This window comes from Scleropages formosus, chromosome 22 (assembly GCF_900964775.1).
Source record: "Scleropages formosus chromosome 22, fSclFor1.1, whole genome shotgun sequence".
In the NCBI taxonomy this organism is placed as follows: Eukaryota; Metazoa; Chordata; class Actinopteri; order Osteoglossiformes; family Osteoglossidae; genus Scleropages; species Scleropages formosus.
The window spans coordinates 8,262,848-8,286,620 of NC_041827.1; the positions used below are offsets into that span (position 1 = coordinate 8,262,848).

General features: G+C 40.6%; 1 protein-coding gene across 3 annotated transcripts in view; it reads right to left on the minus strand.

The window, feature by feature from the left end:
- LOC108918410 (low-density lipoprotein receptor-related protein 1-like) overlaps nt 1-23,773 on the minus strand; it is a 110,036-nt gene that overhangs the window by 78,680 nt on the left and 7,583 nt on the right. For all 3 annotated transcript variants that reach the window (XM_029247882.1, XM_029247881.1, XM_029247883.1), the window contains exon 2: nt 12,856-12,978. In XM_029247882.1, coding sequence (XP_029103715.1) covers nt 12,856-12,978 — 123 coding nt within the window. The remainder of the gene's footprint in view (nt 1-12,855; nt 12,979-23,773) is intronic.

Below are 23,773 nucleotides of genomic sequence, written 5' to 3' on the forward strand. Positions count from 1 at the left end.
GGGGGACACACAGATGTCGTTAGTGAACAGTACATAGAAAGACACCCCAGGGGTGGGGGGAAAGCCAGACAAGCAGCGTAACACTAGCAAAAAGCTATGAGTATTCCTACTGCACCGATCTCATGTGCCTGCATCTGCAGATCAACCCTTGAGGAAACAAACCTGCTCACTCCAGCCCCCATCACAAAAAGAGCCAATGAGCGCTGGACTTCATTTTCGGGAAACAAAATAGAAAAAAGGAAAATGTAACTAGTATACTTATTGAAATATAGAATTCCACATTAGGTGCCACCGGAATAAAAAAAGGCCCAACTGCAACAGGGGGAAAATTGCTGTGCACCAACCCAACAAGCAACTAAAAGAAAAAGCAGGAGATAGAAACTTCACAACACTCTGATTTCCACAAACTATCTAAAGTACTTCATCTACAGCATGAGGACGTAACACAAAAGCAGCCTGTGTTTTCCTCTGGCCAGCGCACACCACCTGGGCCTCTTCCAGAGCGCTGGGCACAGAGCAGCTTCTTCTCTGGTATGAAGACAACTGCAGTGACAGCAGCAGCCAAAGTCATCAAGACAAAACCCAAGAGGTCCTTTACACAGACCCATAGTTCTCAAAATTTCCTTGTCATATGCTAAAAGGAGATTTTTTTTATTTTGTTTACTTCGGGGTCACTGCAGCTTTTCTCCTTTTCTCTCACTGTCTCATTTTCTCTCCAGCAGCACCAGAGAGCTAAACGCAGGGTCACGGAGCCAGTTTCGTCAGAAAACGTAACCATTTAAAACCTCCTTCAAATTTCATGCTCATGTATGACCAGTTTCAGACTTAAAAAGGCCAAGTTTTGAGAATTATGCAGTATGAAGGTAACGGATCCGGCTGCAGCCAACTGTAATACAATGCATATAACCAAAGGAAGGGGGGGGGGGGGGGGGACGAGACGACTCATATGGGCGTTATTGAAGTTAATGGCCAGGGCTCTAGCAGGAATCTCTTGAGAGCATTTTCCAGAATTTCCTCAAAGTGGAATTTTAGGTCTGAGACAGAGGGGAATGATGAATAAGCTAAAGCAACAAGCATGCCGAACCGAGACGCATGTTTCCCGGGAAACCGTTTACTTCGACACAGAAGCGCGGCCACGTCACGTTTGCTTGGTCTGAAATGTTTCAAGAGAGGCGAGGGGACGGAATGCTGACGGCAGACCCGGCTCCGAGTTTCTCGGTTTAACTCGGAATTTATTAGATATTTTGGTCTTTTAATTACGCGCATTCCTCGCGACCATCGCTGGCATCACACCACCGTATGAGGCTGCAGGCCCGCGAAGTTTCCACACGCTCTCGGGACACCCGGTAGGAAGAGCTCCGGCACCAACGGACCTTCGCGAGGGAAGCCCAGACAGAGGAACGCAGACGCTATCTGTAACATGGGCATCGAGGACAAGAGCGGTGCGTTTTAGTCCAAACGACAGAATAAGGAAAACATTTTTAATCCGCATCAAGTTCTGAGAGGAACATGAAAAACAGCACTAAAGGCTCGTTCACGGAGTCCAACTCTCCCCGCCTACGCAGCAAATCAAAGTGTTGGTCTTGGCCGTCTTCCTCACTTCTCCCTACCTCCTTCCCTCCTTCCCACTCCCTAACATCTGCTGACCCAGTTAATGACCCAGTGGAATAGTACTTTTTTCCCCTTCTTTTTTGGGGTGTGGAATTCACCTCATGCACAGGAAGTGAAAGGGGCTTCACAGTCCTCTATTCTACAGCGCCCTGGCAGGGAGGCGGCGGAGAACACACCGCTAATGTGAATTAAATCAGGCTTTTAAAGATCGCCCAATGCCTGCCAACGGAGGCCGCGAAGCGTCCCGCAGTGGTGCGGCAAGGCAGTCGCCGCTCTCGCATGTCAAGAGCGTTGCGAGGTCCCGCCATCATCCTTTTCTTCATGGCAACAGAGGATAGCTTCACACAGGTCTGACACTGGAATTCATCAGGTAAACTGGACCACATTTTAACACGGATGTGGTATCAAATCTAACGAAACGGCAGAAACGTTTGAATCTAATGGCAAAGTAACCTGAAATATACATAAGCGACCAAGAGAGCAAAGATTTGATTTGGCCAAGATACACATCTTATTCAGTACATTTGCCATAGCATGTACCCTTTTGTTTCAACTTTTGTCATAGAGGTGTCCTCGGTGGTCTACTTTTAAAAGTAATTGATATGTATTTTTAAAAAAAAAAAAAAAAAAAACACTCCACAACCCTCCAGAGTGTATTGTCCTCATTATACAAGCAAGACAGCGCTGTGTTCCTCAAGTGCATCAGGTGCCAAAGGAAAAAGAGGAGCGAGCAAGACGGCGTAAAGAAAGACTGCACGGGAAGAACATATATAAAAGCATCTGCGTAACAACCGTGCGTTTTATTAGCGACTCGGCAACAAAATTGCCAAAGAAAGTGACCAGTAGATTGTGTAAATGTGTCGGCACCTGACCACGTTCAGTTTGCAAACAAACGTACCTCTATTTGCTGGGCACTTTCAGAAAGTGTCAGATAAAGCTATAATAAAATACCCAGATAGAAATCACTCCTATACACCTTTAAGACCCCCTGCCTCCCCATCTCCCTCCAGAGCAAGATTTTAGATTTTACCGTGAATGCGTCTTGCTGCCAACTAATGGTAGCAAGCAGAAACATGGGACATTTTCATGCTGCAACACAGAATTTTTAGAGATAGAATGCTACAATTAAAATGGAAAAAATAAAACAGAGAAATGTTCATATCTTCACAAATTTGTAACGTGAATGTTTGTAATAAGAGGTACATGTGTACTTAAAACACAGGCTTCCCCAAGTGTCCTCACTTTCACTATAATCTCTCTTGAAAATTAATACCCTTCTTTGCTATCTGACCCGATCCCCCCCCGGATATACCTTTTTTAAATTTTTTTCGGGTAGTTTCACAAAATTTGCCTGTAAGAACACATTTAGATTTTCTTACTCAAACTGATAAAGATGCTACAAAACATTCCTGGGCAACTTAAATACCTGATAGCGTAGTGATTTATTTTATAAACACCTTATTCTGTCTAGCTATAATGCCTTTTTTTTGCCAAAGTCTACCCAAAAAACCCCTCCAAAGTTATATTTTATTAACTTTTCAGAAGTCAGGCAGAAGACATATGAAAACTTCTGATTAAAAAATGTACAATATTGCTATGTTATTTATAATGCCTTCATATATCCACCTACATTGCCCTTTACGCTGATGCACATCTTGATCTTCAGTCAAAGTTTCGATAGAAGGAAGCAGCCCTGCCAGGCATACAGCATCCTACTCGTAAGTTTGGTTTTTCTCGTGGTTGTGGATCATTGCTCATCACAAGCTATCATCGCAATCCGTTCTGGGAACTTTACCGTAAATTTTGTCACATAGTATGTGCAATGCCTTGAACCGTAATGCTATAATATTTAAGCAGATGTCCATCTTAAACTTAATGCATAAGAGTAAGCATCTGTAGAAAGTGCAACTACAGTTCCAAACTATTATTCATTGCTTTATATCACTTTTACAGTTATTTTACAGTATTGAGACATTTGTAAAAGTTGCTCGGGGTTTTCCGGATTCACTGAGGCACAATTAAAACTTTTTTCCATGAGGGAAAAAAAAAAAAAAAAAAAATAGGAAATGGGCTCCGTTATCCATCTTTTTGTTATCCAGCCCATTTTCAGAAATGGATTAAGGGCAGATAGTGGGGTAAGCCTGTATTATAGTTAAAGACTTTCTAATTTAACAAAAATTTTATGACATTTGTTGTGAAGAATTACATTGAGTATCATATATATTTAGCTGACAAGTAATTATGGAAAATGCTGTCAAGAAATTGCAGAGAGATTTGAAATCCATTCTGAAATGGCTTTAACCTCTAAGCCTCTTCTCATAACTTGCTCGCCATGTGCTGTTCTACAGCGAAACCCCATGCCCGCAAGAGACTTGTTCTGTCCCTAAAACCCTGCTTTTGGAACTGCAAGCAGTAAGCCCTGTGTAAGATGTATCACATGCTGCACAAGCACCAGTAACCCAAGGCAGGGTGACTGAACATCACTTGGGTTAAACTCTTAAGTGTATAAATTCATTCCACTGGGAGAGCCAATGGAGAGGATCTGCAACTACTTTCTAGCAGGTTTAGCAGTGAGGTGGGTCACCGCCAAGGATAAATTCTAAAAAAAATTATACAGCAGGATACCGGGCCATCCGTCTCCTCATCATCATCAATGCTGCGTATCTGACACGTCTCAACAAGTTTGCGCCAGTGTCTCCGTTTACTCCCGTCTTCTGTGAAAGCATCGCAACATTTTGCGATGACCATACGTCGCACGGCAGGCGGTCAAACTTCCCACAGGAAAGCCATAACACAGGTAAAACTTAACGCTGGTGCAAAGAAACATTGTGACAAGTCAACACACTTAAATAATCCCGTAGTAACGTTTGAAAATCTGTTCTGACAAAAGGATTACTTGTTAGTCTGACAAGTTGTTTTTTTTGGTGTGACTGCTGCTGAAGTTTTTAAAAAAAAAAAAAAAAAAAAGAAGAGGAAATTCTTGGACCATGGAATAGACAACCCACATGTTCTAGGCTAAGCCTCATGACACATAAGGTCCAGCGCTGCCGGAGTACATCTCCCTGACCGTTCTGACAAACCCCCTCCCCTCGGACCCGGTTGCCGCTTCCACAGAAGAGCTGTCCGGTAAACAGCTCTCCGCGCGCGATGACTCAAACACACTGCATTACCATCCCTTTCCAGTAGAGCAGCTGCTGTGACTGAATGCAGCTCCAACATAAAAATGACATCCAAACCACCAAATGCCTTTGAACATGTTCAACAGCCAGTCTGGGATCACTGCACTGAGTAATACATTCTTCAACCTTTTTGTTGTTTTGTGTCCCTTTCATGGGGTTACATGAAGGCCATATTTACAATGCAGCACTCTGTGCAAAGCCATGATTATTGGCTATTTCTAGCGCACATACAGCAAAACAATTCAGAGGGTTCTCCACCATCAACAAGCATCTGAAACAGTGGCTGAACCACCTTCGCTTTATGGCCGTGCCTCTTAAGAACAGAACACGGCGAGCGTGCAGTTCTGCGGCAGCGGGGCAGAAAATTTCACATTCCCTCCCATGGGGGCCTAAGGATACTGGGAGCATGATAATGAAAGCAGAAGGTATACCTGGCTCTTGATACCCAACAAATCTTTTAAAACACTGCACAGCGACACCCTACTCTACATAATGTTTCTGGTACTGGGGTGACAGCACCTCTGTACACTCAACAGCACTAGGACAAGGCACTTGGTTCCCGAAAAAGACCCGAAAAGTGTTCAGATGGGCTTGCTCACTAACGGCAGCAACAACAACAACAACAACAACAACAACAAGCGATCAAGAGCCAAATCTTTACCATGCAAGCATGTACTAACTTAGCACACATTATAGTGGTTAACGGCTATGAACCCAATGCACCGAGATGAAAATCACAAGTGCATGCTGGGGGGGGGAACCACAGCTTTATAGAGAAGGAAGGAAACAGGCAGGCGGTTCTGCAAGTCACAGACTATCAACCCCAAACATAGACGACAGTCTAGCGAAGACTGCAGTGTGATACCCACAGCTAAAGGAACAAAGAGCTTCTTCTGCAGACTGCTTTCATAGACAAACAGGTAAATTAAGATTTTCCACATTAATAATACTTCACTGAAATATATTCTTTAACAATACATAAAAAGACGACTTGAGCCATGTTATAAATACTGACACGATTTTGGATTTTTTTCCGTATATTAATTACGCTCCTTGCTGAGCAAGCGATGTTACGGAAAACTTGCAACGAATATTTAAGTATAATAGAAAAACATATTGATAATGGTTTTACCGTTTTCTCTGCAAAACAGGGACAACTTAGTACCACCGATTTAGATTTTTACTGGTCTGTTACTACAGTGAACTGTCTAATCACCTAATGCTCACAATAAAGGCCAGGAATGGCACTGCCAAGGCTGTCACAGTATATCTCATCAGTATCTCTGCAACTCTGGACAAAAGAAAGGACAGATCTACTTGGGTGGCAGAGCTTCGCTGAAACAATGATGTAACATTTTCCCAAGGAGAGGGAGTAACATCGCAGGGATGACATTCGGTCTGCCTTGAATAACAGGATAAGACTCCTAAAAATAATCTCTCTCTTCTGTATCCAATCTAAGGAAAATTTATGTATTCAAGGGATTTAGACAAACAACGGCATCCCTCAAAAAAAAAAAAAAAAATGCAAATCACGACATGGGAACACTCAGGGACAAGGGCGAAAATAAGCAGCACCTAAAATGGATTTAAAAACCTGTCTGTTGTCTGAATAACGCATATTCCATGCTGCCAGTCACATTTGCTGCTTCTATAAAAATCTATTTCATGATGGGGGTGGGAACAGCGAGTACCTGATATGGGTATGACAGGTTGGGAGTGGGAAGGTATGATGGAGTTTGTCTTCTGTACAAAGAAGAAGTGCAGAGTATCCCCATTCCTACATTTTCTTCTGTGCTTACAAGTCATGCATAAAATCAGAGGTTCCCAACAGGATTTTCTCACTTTCAAAAGGATTCAGTAAATGAAATGGCTACACAGCTTATTTAAAAAAAAAAAAAAAAAAAACACAACCCTAAACTCCCCACCAGTCCTTTAGAACTGAAGAAGCTACTTGGATGAGTGGTGAAACATTTCCAAAAAAAAAAAAAAAAAAAAAAAAAAAACTCCAGTTGCCTTTGTTTTTTAGATCTAATATGGCCTGGATAACTGAGAATCTTCACAGACATACGGCTACACAGCTTCTGCATTCAGAACGGTAACACCCTGCGAGTGGGTCGATGGCTCACACATTTACATGCGGACATCATTTTGCCCTCTCATTTTGGCAACGTTCTGACAAAGGTCTTGTCTGAGGCCTGTTGCTCACACCAGCTTTCGTTCATTTTTGTCTTCACTTGTTGAATGAGTGGTCATAAAAGTGTAAATTATTTTTAAAAAAAAAAAATCTTAGTCTGGTAAAAACCAACTACAGACTACATGTGCATATTCAGGCCAGATGAAGCTTTTCCTGCTCTCAGCAGGACAGCAGAGCACATTCAGTTGTTTCAAGGAGCACACTGTACCATTACTTGTACCCTGCACTCCTAGTCAAAATTAACTGTTTTGTATTATTCCTACTTAACACTGATGGAGTCTGAGTAATGAAAGGGAAAGCCAACTGAATAGCATGAGAACTATAGGAATCGGTCAAAACTTCCATTACAAACCGAGCGAAAGTAGACTACAAAAATCTGGAGTGCAGTTGTCATTGAAGAAGAAAAAAATGAGAGCTGATAGAAAAGATTAAGTGGCTGTACAAATTACGTTTCCCCTACACTGTACATTCATGAATACAATAGTTATCTAAGCAGGATCTCTGGCAGTCTTTGCTGACCTGGCAAGATATCCCATATGTGACAGAGCAACAAGCCAGATAAAGAGCTACAATGGCCAGTTCTTAGAGAGTTCAGGGCCTGGAGATGGTCAGATAACCTTATTGCGCAACCACCTTTATTGGTGGAACACGTTTCACAAGATTTCCAGAGTTTACAACCCCTTCTCCATAAATCATACCTCTGATTCAGAAGTACCCCAATTCCTGCATATGTCCATATCAATAACAATAATAGAAAAATTATGGAAGTGTTATGGGATATTTAGTTTATATCTCCAACATGTACACAAATTCCTTGTTCCTGATCTCTGCAAAGGAAGTTTTGAGGCTCTAGGACCCACCCTTGCGTACTGGCCTACGGATGCCGGCCAAGCGTAAATGTCACCAATCCTACTCCTTCTAAAAAGCCATTATGGCCCTTATCTTACATGGACACACGTTAATAAGCTCCTTGAGCAAAGGAAACCCTGAGAACACTGTCCATGTTAAAGTGTCACCATGGTTGTAAAGTAGAAACATTCAGACATTTGTAGCAAGAGGAACAGAGCTGGTCACTGAACTTGAATGACTATAACTCATATGTATACACTATATGCATCTATATGAACATTTCTAAAAAAAGTAAAAAAGCACATGCTCACAAACCCATAAAGAGGACAGTGACATCAGCATGGATCCACCAAGCCAAGGAAGTCACCTACTCCCAGCAGACACTGGTTCCGCATGTTTCAAGGTAGGCAAAAGTATTGGAGGTTCAAGATGGTAATGTCTCAAAGCTCCATCTCCATAAAGACACAAGTTCATGCCTTGCACTGCAATGTCAAAGTATGTGCCTTAGTGTGCCAGTGCAAGAGAAAAAACCTGTCCTCTTGAAATAAGTGTGTCCCTCAAAGCCAACTCTTGACACTAAAGCAGTGCTGTTGGCTACCTCGGTCAGATTATGACTCGGTACAAGGCCTTAAGATGAGGCAGGCACGAGGGAGTTGCGGGAGAAATGTTTTATGTCTGACCGGTAAGCAACTTGACAGTTATCTCCAATCTGAGCAATGCCCTTTAAACTGTCTTTAGAAATTAGCTGCCATCCAACTTAGTAAGCATGACATCATTGGCTCCAGCACATCTCAATCTTACCCTGTTTACAACATATCTAAATGTTCCTTCTGGAACACTTGCGCTGATGTGAGAAAGATGAAAAATGAAAGGAAGCATTTTAGGCTGTAAAGTAACATGTTTGTGTAAGCAAGACAGTGATGTTTACAGACAGGCACAGTAATGAAATTCAGTTCAGAGGAAGAACTGCACTTCAACTAAGAAATGCTTGCTGCTTACACAATTAACCACACAATGTACTGGAATCACTATTACATTCAATCCGGTAATGTAAATGACCTCGCAAAGCCAGTGAAGCATTAAGAAAAAAACTAAAACAATTTGGCAACCGCATGGTATGACTAACAAAAGAGTGACCATAGCTGTGGTCAGAGTGGTTTGATTTCATGAGGAACCTATAAGTGAGAAAATGAGGGATGGAAGATAAAGTATTAAGACAGACGGCTTTATGTTTTTTTGTTTTCTCCCCATTCATCCCTACTAATGAAACACTCACATGAAAAAAAAAAAACCCCAACACGTTCATGGTGTGAAGTTTGCTCCAGCTTTTCTGCTCAGACTTGCATAATTTCCCCCTCCAGGTCTATAATAATTTTGACTGATTAGTCCAAGGTAACAGCACCATAGTAACACCTACCTCGGGTTTTAAAGGGGATCGTCAATCAGCCAAAAAAAGAGCTCATATGCCCAGAAAAGTAATAGAGAAAAACTGATGAGAATATTCAAGCCCTAACATTTCCATTTTGCTGTTGGCAAAAAAGCTGGATGGTGTCTGGTAAGTTGGCTGAGGTGAGTGTTCAGACACTGTCTGCAGTGTTCAAGAAGCCCCTTGCCTGGAAAAGAGCCAGCCTCTCATCCCCTCATGTCAGAATAACCACTTACCTACTAACAACTGCTTTATAACTCTTTCATACAGGAGGTAGAGGGGGAAAAATATTTTGCTGGCTCAACCTACACAGTTATCTGATTTTCTGTAAGCTAAAGTATAATCATATAAGAGCTCAACAAATGAAAAAAACTAATTGCAGGTGGGAACCATTTAGAACGATAGCGTATAAAACAACCAAACCACCAATGAGGAGGCAGCTCTGTAGACATCCTGATTGATTCCAGGGCTCATTTTGAGCATGTGGGCTCATTATTGGGATCAAAACCCCTCCCCAGGGCTTACACATCCCTATGAATGAGAAACTGACAATTCATCCTGTCTACAAGTGCACTGAAAAGCACAAAAAAAAAAAAGTATGCCAACAGGACATAAACTGGAAAGGCAAAAAGAAACAGGACCATTGTTTTGGTGGCCCTTTTCAAATAGATTTTCTGGACAGCAAAAAAAAAAAAAAAAAAAAAAAAAAAAAAAACCAACATGCAGCAATCCTTATGAGATACAACAAGTTGGATATGGGCTTTGTTACCTCATCAACATTATCCTGTACAAGTAGGGCAGCAGCTCCTGTCACAAGTCCATGCTCCGTAACAAGCCCCGTTTCCCCATTGATCTCTTGACCTACTTACAAGACGTAAACAAGGTCTGCGTTGGATTGAAAGCAATGCTGGCTTTGCTGGTGGTCAAGAGCTTTCATAAATTCCATGGCATAGCATCAGTCCGTTCAAGGTGCCCCAGGCCAGAGGATCACGTACAATGGGGTTGGAGGCTCTCCTGGATCTCTGGAGATGCAACAGCTTGAAGGATGCTGTTCAGTCACTTCCACCGCATTCTAGGTGCGGCCAAGTTAAGGACGGAGACTTGTGCCACAACAAGCCCTAATAGTAACCCTGTTTCAGTTCCCTACAGGTACAGCTTCTGTTAAACACCTGTATTTTAAAAAAAGCATGAGTTCAACTACTGTATATAGGTTGCTCACTTTGAAACAGCCTAGAAAACAGCTAAAATAAAAAGTAATAAGTAGTAATAGTATGCATGCAACTGTGGTCCAGAGCCATACCTAAAATTATGCTCAAAAGAATACATTATTTGCTTGTCCCATTTACTTCTCAGCAGCACTCCCAATATACAGCGCATCACCGTGGGGGCTGCTGCAGGAAGTCTAACCACCTCTAATAAGTGCAGAAGCAGATTTTTAAAACTTGTATTTAGGCCTGCAACAACAAGGAAATGTTGCAATCCCTAAACATAAACAAACCTTTTCCTGCATCGCTCACTTTGTGTGGCCCACACAAGGCCTAGTTTTTCTCCATATAACGTGTCAGTCTCTCCCGTCATGGGGACTCTGCGACAGCGGCGTCACTCATTGGCCGCAGGTCTGACCGTGACTTTAGGACCGCATCCGATGTTTACTTCGACTTTTTCGCAGTTACTTTCTTCCACAAGCTGAAGTAGAGCTGTTTCACAAAGTCAGACAAATTCCTGTCAATGACCCTTATAATATACCCTCTCTTCCCAACGGCACAACAAATGCTTAATAGTCTGAGCTGGGGGGGTTAGATTTCCAGTAGATCTTGCGGAGTAGAACCACCTTCGTTGTTATTTTTCTGCGGGAGAAACAGGGCTGTTTAAGGGGGGGGGGAAAAAAAAGAAAGAGTCATGAAAAAGAGCAGACTCCTCCATTCCTCAGCGCAAGCCTTTAATAACTTCCAGACTATTGCAGGCTCAGTCTCCCCCCTTGTCTGTGTCTGAGCTCAAACTCTCACCTCACTGCTCATAGCACAAGCCTTGCTTTTGCCACACCACACCTACCAAGTCTGTAAATAAATACAGGCTTTGATATCTTTAAACTGCACAGAGAGAGGCCCAAATAAAGAATGACATTTTCTTTTTATGCTTGATGTCGTAATCAGTTTTCTGGGCATCAGGATAAAGAGCACTTGGTTTAAAATTTAGATAAACTTTGTAAACTGTGTGATTGACATGGCATTTATAATAATCAAGCAGTTGTTGAGATATCCCAGACTAATGAAATAGCGCTTTATTTCTAAATATGCGCCGACTGCTCTTTCAAACAACACATAAAACCACTTTGATAGGGTTTTTACAGCACATAGGGCACAATGGCCATCAAGGCTGAACACACAGGACAAAACTTGTCTTTCTCCTTCAGAAGGCCCCAAATTTAGTGTTTTTTCCTTCTCTTTTCTGGAATGGTCTTAAGAATTAAGACTCAAATCTTTACATTATCTTTTTAAATTTTCAACAAACTGCCTTCAGTGAAAACACTGAATTTTCCAGCGAGAACTAAAAGGCATTTCTTGAGTGTGCGCGGCAACCCTTAAAGTGCAGACGGGTAAACACCCTCAGGATTTGCTTTTCTCAGTTTTTGTCACAACAGAAAAAGCACTAGTGAAAGGGTACTTAAGGTGTTTTTTTTTTTTTTTTTTTTTAAAACTGTAGGACAGCATAAGAAAAAGATGAAATTTAAAATATTTATACCAAATGTTACTGTCAGCTTTCTCAAAAGGGCTCATTTTTTTGGCGTGAAGAATATTTCTGCAGCCAGGAGTGGTCCAGAAGAGACTGACAAAGATGTATTTACCACCTTGAATTAGAAGAAAGCTTTTCCTTTCATCTAGTTTTAGATTATTAATTAAATATTTATTTAAATAATTGTGTACCTCGTGATCCAGGCACGCTGCACTGAGTGCAGGCAGCTGTGGAGGCTGTGGCAAGATAGCCTAAAACGTTTCATTCCAAACTGAAATGTATATAAACATAAGCAAGTGCGTTGTTCTTCAGTCTCATCTGACAACTTAAGAGCAAGCATGACATTTTTTTTTTGGATGGGACACTGAGTGAATATGAACCCCATCTGGGCTTGCTTTGACCTTGTCTTGAGTGGACAGGAAGAGACAGACTAGACTCAACAAAGCAAGGGCACAGAGGTTCAGGACTAAGCCGCTATGATACCAGCTGGCCAGACTCAACACAAATGCTATTACTGTTATCAAGCAGCTGGACACCTGGAGCACATACTGGAACTCCTCTGTTTGGGGAGAGGGAGCGGACATCACACCACATGAGCGCAGGGGCACGTCACTGACACCGCGCCAGGCAATGCATGGGATGCGCCGATGGAGTCATTGACATTGCTTCAACCCCCGTGAGATCCAACGCAATGACTCCCGCAAACAGGCCAGCAGTGTATCTTCAAGTAGTAGGAGTGCACATACATGAGGGTGGACAAAAACTAAACTGCTACAAAAAAATTAAAAAGCAAAAAACATTAAAATCTGCAACAGTATTTGTTCTACTGCCAGCTGTGTTTACAAGTAAGTTATCAGACTTACAGACATCGGGAGCCTCATCTGAACCATCTGGACAGTCTTTCTCCCCATCGCAGCGCCAGCCCTTGGAGATGCAGGTCACCTGGTCCTTACATACAAACTGCTTGGGACTGCAAGTCTTTGGAGCTGAAAGCAAGAGATGGGACACAGTTGAGACAAAACACACAAAAAAAAAAAAAAACTGTACAGTTCTTGATACAGAAGAAAATAGAATGATTATCATTCATTTGTTCTGTTAGTACACAAGTCTGGCACTCAGTACTGTTAGTGTGGCCACACTCATTTGCTGTAATTTACAATTACAATGAAAAAGCAGCAGGAAGAGAGACATAAGCCTCAGGAAGAGCAGGAATTGGTGATAAGGCTAAATAATATTTTCACCAGATTAGGAAATCATTCTCTTGACTTGTAATTGTCCAAATGTAGTTCCTTGGTAGAAATAAACATGGTATATGCAAGTCCTGTTGTTGCACTCTGATGTCCAATATTTCAGCACTTTACTTCAAGGCTAAGAAGAGGTGGCTGATATCTGGTTTCGGATTATTTTTTTTTTAATTTTTTTTTTTTTTAAAAAGAATTCGCAAACTTGAAATGTGGACAGACATTCCTGCTAGAGAATTCTGCAAGAAACTAAAAGTTTCTGACAATTGTTTTAACACTATTTTGACAGACACACCTTTCGGACATTGAATTTCAAACCACAAGCCAACAGTTTCCACCATTGAATGGGGATCTAAACCTAAACCTCCTTAACTATTTCCTTCAATACTTTCAAGTTTGTATTCCTAGCCTAGCTCCAAAGCTGCTTGCTTAACAACACTTTTCCACTGGACGGAATGTCAATGAGTTGGAGTCAAATCCTTAGCTCAACGAAGCGTTCCAGATCTCGCAATGCTCCGAGACCTACGTTGAACCGTTGACACTGCCAAAGAACTAGTGACAAACAGTCCGTTTCATTCGCTGTCTCAGCCAGAACTTTCCAGCCCAACCGTGGCATACAGAGTCACCAACTTTGTCTGCCAACGCTTGCAGTGCGTCTAAGGTTCCAAAGACGTGCTATTTGACGAGGTAACATTACTTTGTTTTCCCACCTTCGAGAATATTTTAGAAAACATGTACCCAGAACAGCCGAACAGTCAAGACATTATTTGAACCCCCGCAGACGCCCAAGAGCGAACGTAGCCCTGCGGGCCAACAGAGATGCATGGCACTACTGCTGATATTCCCAGACAAATGCGTATCTCCTCTGTAATGAGATCATTCCAAGCATGGCATTAATGCGCCCACAAACACTAAGATTTTAAGCTAAAAGTAGAAAGGAAAGAGAGGCTTAGGACACCAACGGCTGTCTTGGTGGGCGATCTTCTGTTCACTCAACCAGCATGTTGACAAAGGCCTTATTAGAAGAAATTATTAGAAATAAACACATCAGGAGGCTGGCAATACAGTTCTGCCCACGGGGAACTGAAGCCGCTTGAAAAAGGCACTCAAGCTGTCACACAGATCGCTTCATTTTCGGTATTCATGCTTATGTCCTCTCAGAAAAATGATGAGTGCTGGATGCACAGCATCTATTCCTAGCAAGAAGGCATGTTCCAAAAAGTAGAACAGTACATCTTCATAAAGGGCACCTCTCATGGCCTGCCTCACATAGAACTGGGAAAGCCAGGCAAAGTGGGGAATGTGACCGCTATATAAGTGAGGTACAACAGCATGGCAAACTGCAGTTTGAGTGTCTGAGAAGCTGCTTTTACCATCTGCCTGTGAATGAAAGATGTCAGTCATTTTCTGAGCCATGTTAAGAAACAGCCGAGTCACCCCTCGTGCAGCTGATGTAAAGCCTGCATAACATGTAATATTACATCGTTGTTAAATTTACCTGATGAAGTGAGAAACGGCCCGAGTCTACATTAACAAACATAAGGACAAAAACTGATGAAAAAATAGCAGGTATTAATATGGAGGGGATTGCAATTGCTCTCTCTCTACCTGCCATCAACAAGCTGGAAAAATCTCAACAGTTCTAAGACCAAAGATGTCTTTTAAAAAAAAAAAAAAAAAAGACATTCTCCAATAGTTTACGGCAGAATTTTGAAACGGCAGCTGAAGTGCCACGTCCTCCCTGGCTTGCCGGCTACGTCACAAGCTTGCCTATCCCAGTGGACAGCCGCGGCGTGACGATGCGTGCGCTCCTTCATGGTCCAGCCCGGATGACAACACTACCCAACCTGGACCCTTAAAGTAGAGAATACGCATAAAAGCATTTGGTCAGAAACCCACAGACCAGAAGTGAGTGACCAGAAGATGAAGAACCGTCTTGGCTATTTTAGAGATTCCCAACTGCGGCTCTCCCCCGCACAATCTCATCAGCTCAAGCGTTTGTGAGCGAACTCTTGCTTCTCCTTCATTCTCTTCCCCCTTATTTTCTGGTGCTGCCTGGTGAATCTATTTATTTAGCAAGCTGTTCTCCAAAGCAACATTCCATGATTAACTAGTATTTAGCTGACACATTTGCCCACCGTGACATACAATATTAGACACAATTCCTTACAAACTCCCTTCAACCATTTATACATCAGTAATGTAACACACACACACAAACTGGCAATTCCGAGGGACCAATACACCTGAAACACGTCTTTGAAGTGCGAGAAGGAACCAGAGCATCCCACACATACACGCAACCCCACACATACAGAGGACGAACAAGGACGTGCCGAAAAGACCCAGAAATTCGACACACCATCACAATGCCCCAATCGCAGAGAGTCCACAGCATCACTGTGTGCTGTTCCATAACATGTCAGTATTTCAGATTGCAACATACTAATAATTACAGGGGCAAAAACATTTCTCCGGGGGTGACTGCAGAAGTGTCTCGTTTTGTTTGGTTGTATAAAATATGCTTAGCACAGAATTATTTTAGGGCATTCTACAAACAGAGGAATGAAGAGGATCTTTATTGGGCTTTTTGGCAAGAGCACACACGGACGACGCTGCAAATGCACAAGGGTCTCTCTCTCTCTTTTTTTTTTTTTTTTTTTTTAAAAAGCGCCAGCCTCCCAGAGCTACACATGGCTAAACTGTATGAAATGCTTCAGTGCATCCTGCATTTATAATGCCACATATTTTCATTGGGGAGAGAGGAGAAGAAAAAAAAAAAAAAAAAAAAAAAAAAAAAAACTTGAGCATATTATATACTATTCTTTATTCACATATAACAAAGAAAGTAAGTAAACATGAAACTGATTTTTTTCAATATTAAACTGACCTGATTCGTTATACACCTTCTCTATACAAACAACTTGTGCTTTAACCAACTGGAAACATGGAAATTGACTAGCTAACTACAGATGTACACAAAAAGAAATGGATATGCATTACTATACAAGCAGTCGCCGGATTACGAATGAGCTCCGTTCTTCAGTCTCTAAGTCGGATTTGTATGCAAGTCGAAACAATTAGGTACAATGTGAATCTAACGTCAGTTGGTAAAATACTTGTCTTATATAATATCTCATGTACCTTTCTATGCACAAAAAACATTAAAGAAACTTCTGGAAACAGTAAAACATCTTTCATATAACAATACAGTAATAATACAGTTTGATTATGTAATGATAATATAATAAATGTACCTACAGTATTTATAATAGAGTAACATAGAAACACAATAAATGTTACTACAGTATTTATAATAGAGAGAGAGGAGAAAATGTGTGTAGGTATAAAAACAATGAAATTTTTAATGTTTTAATGTTCACTTTCAATATTCGCTGGCGTTCCACCTTTTTCCGATCGCTTTATTATTTCCACTTTAGTTTCAATCGCGATCATTTTCGTGTGCGTTACTGTATTTGGCTTTGACTGCCTTTTGTAAGTTGGGTGTTCGTAACCCGGGACTGCCTATATAGACTATGTTGCACAATAAATCAATTCGTTGCAATAATTTAGCTTTCGGTGCTTTTCTTAAGTAGAGCTTATGAGTGAGGAGCCAGATCCTCATTCACCAGACATCAGCTTTAAACCCACAGGGCTTTTGTTACAGTCTGACAGTAATACTGAAGTGTCAACAGCCAATTACAATCTGATCACTTTAATATACATGCACCGCAAAACCAAGACGATTCCATGTGCTAACGCACCGTTTCTTAGGGAAAGTCCTGGGACCTACCCCTAGAATGAGAAATGCAGGATGTCAGTTCTAGAAACGTGACGATGCTGCTACAGGCCCGTCTAACTGGGCAGCCATCAGAAACAGCTGGAGACGGCGGATGTGGCGCCATCGCATTTTAATTACTTTGTCAGGTTGCTATAAATATATAAGAATGGAGTACCAACATTTAGCCAAAACTGATGTATGCATTCAAACCCTAGTAGTAACAGATATAATGCAAATTTTTCACATTTGTTCATTGCCTCATGCTTTAAACAAATATGGCTTATAACTGAAAATTTTTTACATGAATAAATGCACACCAAGTACCTTAGTCAGCAGTACTACGGCTGAGATTTCAATTCTTAAACACTACCCTACCTGTTGCCTTTGCGAACTACAGTATTTGTAAACTGTATATCAATGAGCACATGTGACAGGCGAGTGCATCTCCAGGCATGTGAATTACCAACTATAGTTACAGCAGCCAAATGGCGAGTTGCACGGATCAACCGCACACTGCGGACACGGATGAAACGATAACAGGATGTACAGCCTCACCAGATCAACGCTGAGTCCAGACCAATGAGCTGTAGGTCCCATCTTTTCCAGCTGTTGCATGGGGTTGGGTTTGCGGGGACTGAGTCAACCCTCGAAAAAGCCACACCCAAAACTTGGCCTCGTTTATTTCAACTGGCCGCATGTTGAACACTCAAGCTGTAACCATTTGGACCCCCGCTGCTGCCCACAGGGACCTGAAACATTTGGAGAGGGAACACCCCCAAAACCCCCAGCCTATGCAGTTCACATTCCCTACCAGTTACAGTGCCGAATACATTTGTCAAAGGCCCTGAACAGCATGGATTGAGAGTACCAAATGTTCACTTGCCACTGTGTTTTTGTAGTAACAATCTATGACTACTCCTGAAAAATAAATGAGATTGACTTTTCTTCATTTTCAAAAATAAACTGCACAACAGGAACACTGGGAAAATATGCCATTTCCAAACCATTTTTAATAAACCATCTAAAGCTTTTGAAGAGATCTGGTTTTAACTATGGAATAAAAATTGCAGATCGACTCTCACTCAAAAAAAATCACCTTTACAGAGCAGTAATGGAAACTTAGTTTGACAAGCAATTACGGCATGTCATAACCCCAGTGATCACTGCATGTTAGGTAACCTAACCCTGTACGGACCAGTCCAGCGCAATCCACTAGCAAGTTCTAAACCCAATCATCAGTGTAGACTCCATTAACAATCCCATTGTGTTCCACTGACCATGACCGTACAACACAAAAAATATACATACTGCTATTTAGCGTGGGCAAAACGAAAGAGGCAATACTATGAAGATCAAACTTTTCAACTCGGGAAAATTGTGCAGGTTCTTTTGTAGGCTAATGGTGCTAAGGGTACGTGCCACTGAATCGAACTGAGTCTTAGTAACCACTCACATGGTTTCCAGGGTAAGGAAGAGTGCAGCAGTGAGGTCTCATCATCTTCTTGCGCACATGTCTTTGCACTGAGGGAGGATACCTGCACGAACTCCTGATATGAACCACAGTCCAGGTGCTGTTAGCAGCTTTACCCACAGCACCACAGTGCTGCTCTAGTTACTTTACCTTCAGCAAATATTTGGGCACCTGGCCTAATACGCTGAAGGTCTAAAACCACATCTTTCATCAGATGGAATTTTCTGGTTAATAGTTGCTGTAAAATTTCAGTTTTGAAAATCTTCACTTTTTTTACAAAAATAGTGAAGTGAGAATGGCGGTGACTTACTTTACTGTGTGCTTTAATATGGTCTGGCTATAAGTGGATGTCGTTCCATCGGCAAGGCTTTTAAGTCATATCAATATTAATGAGTTCCATACTGCTTTTAAAAACCACTGCTTGAAATTCCTTTTAAGACCCAGATGTTTTCACATGAACCGCTACCATGAGATTTAGAACTGTAGACTATAATAAGCAATTAGAAAAAGCCTTCGCCATTTACTTAAAACATTTAAGGTGATGCATAGTTGACATTATTCGAAAGAAAACATACTGCTCATTTTGTCAAAATATATTTGAATTCACACAGCTAATTAAAGCAGTGCTTATTCTCTTACAACAAGCACTACTTCAGAATTTTAATATCAACAGAATGCAAAAACTGAGAAAGCTATAGTTAGCTGCTCTCCCTTTATCAACGGCAAAACTTGCCATGTTTCACTTGTCTAGATTCCCCGCCAAGCTGATTATATTCTTTACACACTTCCAGTCATATGACACCACAGAAAGATAGACCTGGAGGTAAATTACTCAGTACTTGCAACTGAGAACATACAGGTGTGTAGGAGGTTCTTCTAAAGTAAACAAATGAATTACACCATCTGATTTGAATATGCTAATGAGGTTCCATTGTTCCCAGCCAAGATTAACACAATTCTAATTTATCTTCATCTGAATGATTGGACTTGGGTATTTGCTGGCTCAGCATCTGATAGAGTCTCTCAACAGGCAATGTTGCTACAACCCATTCGCTATTTGAAGCATTCAGATCTTACCACAAAAGTAGCTTACATTTACTGTATTTAATGCTGAGGCACTAGAGTTTCAGAGAGAAACTGATCAGAGACCCTGATACAATAGTACACAACATTATGCTGCCAACTTTGAAAACCACACATTCTGGTATGCGGTGAGATCTGCCTTCATTTTCAGGACTGAGGGGTTAAACGCAGTTCAAATGGTCACATTCAAACATTTGGTCTGAATTAGAATCACAGTACGCTGTGATAGTGGGAAGTGAGCGCTGAGATCTAGAATTTCTAGATATACACCAATTATCCTGTTTACTACATATGAGTTTAGCACATCTACAAACTTTCTACTTCTAGTTTATGGGGAAAAAAAAAAACTGTATATAATTATTTCACAATAATCATTTATTTAGCTTTTCTCCAAAGCAACTCTCAAAGCTCCTAAGCTACTTAAAATTCTGTACCCATGTATACAGCTGTGGCATTTTTAACATATATATTCATGGTCATTACTTTACTCAAGGATACTACAGAACTGAGAGAATTCTAAGGCTAAGAAGGTGAAGGAAACCTCTGGCCCTACAGCTGTTTTAACCATCACTGCACCTTCAAAGAGAAAAGCTCAGACTCAGAGCATGGGAATGCACGCATCCCTTGCTTAACAGGGTTCCATAATAGCAACAGCAGCTTATGAATATATACACCATTTCTTCAGTAAAGCAACACGATAGCCTGTTACGTGGTCATTTTACTTTCAAAATGTCCTTCACATAATCCCATAAAAGACAGACAATACAGCTAGATTCCTATGTATTTGACCCCACATAAGTGACCCAGTTATAGGTTCAGAGCAGTTATTCAGCACAATAATGCATGGAATAAACATTTGTACAAACATTTAAGAAAATTACAGAACACAAATCCATTAAACTATATGCAGAAACATATTTAGCAAAAATCAAAATGGAATATCATCATATTGAATTAAATGTTTCAACCAGTCACAAATATCAATTAATGTACATCGATTCACTATTAAGTGAGCTGATGCTTCTTCTTAAGTGGAAGACAATGTTAAGCTACGTGCAATGTTTTACCCATTCAGCAGCTGGGTAATTTTAGTGTATCAGTTCAGAAATGGTGACTCATTGCGAAAAGTTGACACAGTTGAGGCCTGGGAAGTAGATTTTCTCTGGCATAGATATGTTCTCAGCTCTTCTTCCTCAGGATTGCATGCCCTCCTACTACTGGGGAAGACTAAAAGGCTGATGAGGACATTGCCACATGCACTTAGCAACAATCTCGAACGGATTTTATAACATCAATGCCCATACACTGGCAAAAATAGAGCTTTAATGTTGAATGAAATTATTCATGATGATGCATAAAAATACCATTTATTTTGGTTCAAAAGTTAAATTTTAGGTGACCATTTTTATCTGCCAATCGTATGTTTTCTGGCAATCTTTTCTCCTTTAAATCTGTTTTATGCACAGCACAAGGTCAAAAACAATATACAGACAGACAGTACACAGAAAAAGTAAATATGTCCACATACATAGAGCAACGGCTGAGTGTCAAGGTTACCATTTATCACAAGTACGATCATTTAAAATTTTCTAAGAACTTCCAAAAGGGTGTCCAGATATTCCAGAATTCATTAGGGTGGTCATATAAACCAAATGTCAATTTTTTGAAGTGGGAAAGATTCAAATACTTCTGTCATCTGCATGTTTAGTGAGGGAATTTCAGGTGTAGACCACAATATTAAAATACATTTCTTTGCCAAATATGTAAGAGTGGATATTCTATATTCCATAATGTCAAGAAAAGTGTTTGGGTTGTGATTTAACAAGAGATTACTTGGGGAGAAATCATATTTTGTTAAAGGGTTCTTGGATCATTGCATGTACCCCAGTCCATTAAGTTGGGCAATCTTCTACTGGAATCTGACAGGAGAATCAGAAGGGTAATTAAGCGTTTCACAATGCACGCTGGAGTAAGATCAAGTTTAGTCTACCGGTAAGAAATATACAAGTTTTTAAAAAATAAAAATAACCACACAATATAATGTAAATACAGTAGCTTGAAAAATGTTCAACACTCAAAATGTTCCAGTTTTATTTAAAAAGTGTTTTTTCCTAAAAGGCAACTGTTTGAAGTTATTTTTTTCCTCAATGTTGGATATGGTTTGTCTCCCCCCCCCCCACTCTGGGGGAAGGGGGAAAAAAATCAGTTTGAGAAAATCTGAACAATACTGTGGATAAGCTAGTTTGTAAGCCAATTTATCTGAAACGATTAAAAATAAACTGGGAAATATTTGCATCTTTAAAAATGTGTAACCTTAAACACTCATAACACAACCAGTGTATACAATTAAACTATTCAAAACTGAGAATATTAACCAAACAGCACAAAACGGTCTACTTTCAAGTTGGAAAATATGCACATTATGAGAATACAATGACTTTCAGTTCTGAAGGGTTAGGGTTAGTGAGTGCAGCAGAGACACTGATGTATATGGTATGGGAAGTCACTTTTCCCATCCAGACAGTAATTCTGCCCTCAAACGATACAATAACATTTGAATCACTTCAATTTTTCCCCACATTTGCCAGACTCCCACTCTCATATTTGGTTTTCAGAATTTCCAAAAGTGAATGAATAAATCAGAGAGAAAGTAGGCCACTTCAGACATTACAGCACTGTTGTAGGGATTGCGCAATTTAATTACTGAAATGAAATGGAACTAAGCAAATTACTGTTGACTTAGACCACAGGGCAAAATAATACTGCAGGAAATGAACTGGATCATTTGTAGAATGCACTTAGGGTTACGTTAAAGGGGAGAGAAACCGTTTCCTCATTTTGAGAATAGTTCTTAAATTTCACATTAATTTCCTGTCCCGGTGGCTTGATGTAGAATGTATGTATCTTTGTGGGGGGGCTTAAACATGCAAAACTAACAGGAGGGTAGAAGTGGGAGTGAGACATTCTTGCACTGCCATTAAGTCCCTTCAGCTGCAACCATATGAAGGAGTACTATTGACCAGAGAAACTGAAAAGATGTCAATGAGCTTGTTGTTCAACCATTAAAGATTATTGTAGCATGCCATACCCTCCTAACAGTATATACTTTTGTAAATCACAACAAAACACACTCCTGCATGCAGAAAACCAGAAGCACAACTTGGCCTGTCAGCTGAGCCCCATATTTGCATTAAATATTTGTATAAGATCTTTAAAAGTTCCTGATATGTACAGCAAATTTAACTCCTCTTATGAGCATGTATTATTCTTGTATTTTGGTACAAAATTCAAACTAAAAACACCCAGTATTAATTTTGTCAAAATGGTACCGTCAAAAACAAAAATAGGATTTACATGAAAATCAACTCTGATTTCAAAAGAAGATACATAATTGAAGACTTGTTCAAAATAGCCTTTGGAGTGCTTAACCCAATAAACTTAAATATGTTCTGCACGAGAGCTACAATATTAGGTTTTTTTTTTCTGCAGATCACAATAACTAGGTGAAGAAGTACTCCATCAAACCTTAAGGATTGAAATTTTTAGGCCAATTTTCATGAGGCTACTTCATAAACATTACAGTGAAAAGCAATGGCTCTGAGTCATTAGACCTTGTTGCCAAAGCACATTATGACCAAGTGTAGCTGAGAAAAAAAAATATCAAGACAGTTTGTCATACACAGGTGGTTTGTGGTTAAATCATCTTGCAGAAAAATAAAAGACTGGAGAGATCCAAAGTAGACTTTTTTCTCATGGTGATTATGTGTGGTAACAGCAAGTCCCATCTTGTTTCCATAACGTGACGGCACAATCGCAATCCTAGAACATAAACCATATCTCATACATATAAAAATATCTCATGACTAACTGAAGCTGAAGGGCATGAAGAACCCCAAGTTATACCTAAGGAATGGTTAAATGTCTAGACCTTAAAAAGAACAAATAAAATGATAGAAACGGATGAAAAGTAACCAAATTTGTCAGCATAATTGATCTACGCCTCCATTTAAATAGACTAAAAATCTAAGGAAGGTGCCCTTTGGACGCAAATTTGAAAGAATAAAAAAATCCTCTAAAAGTGCTGCCATTCAATGGATTATAGCAGCACACCACTTTCTCTCTGCATCATGCCTTGTGTGCTGGCCACGGTGTGAGAACTGCACAAGCGCATGCTCTTCCCCCTTTCACCAATTAACAAACACCAC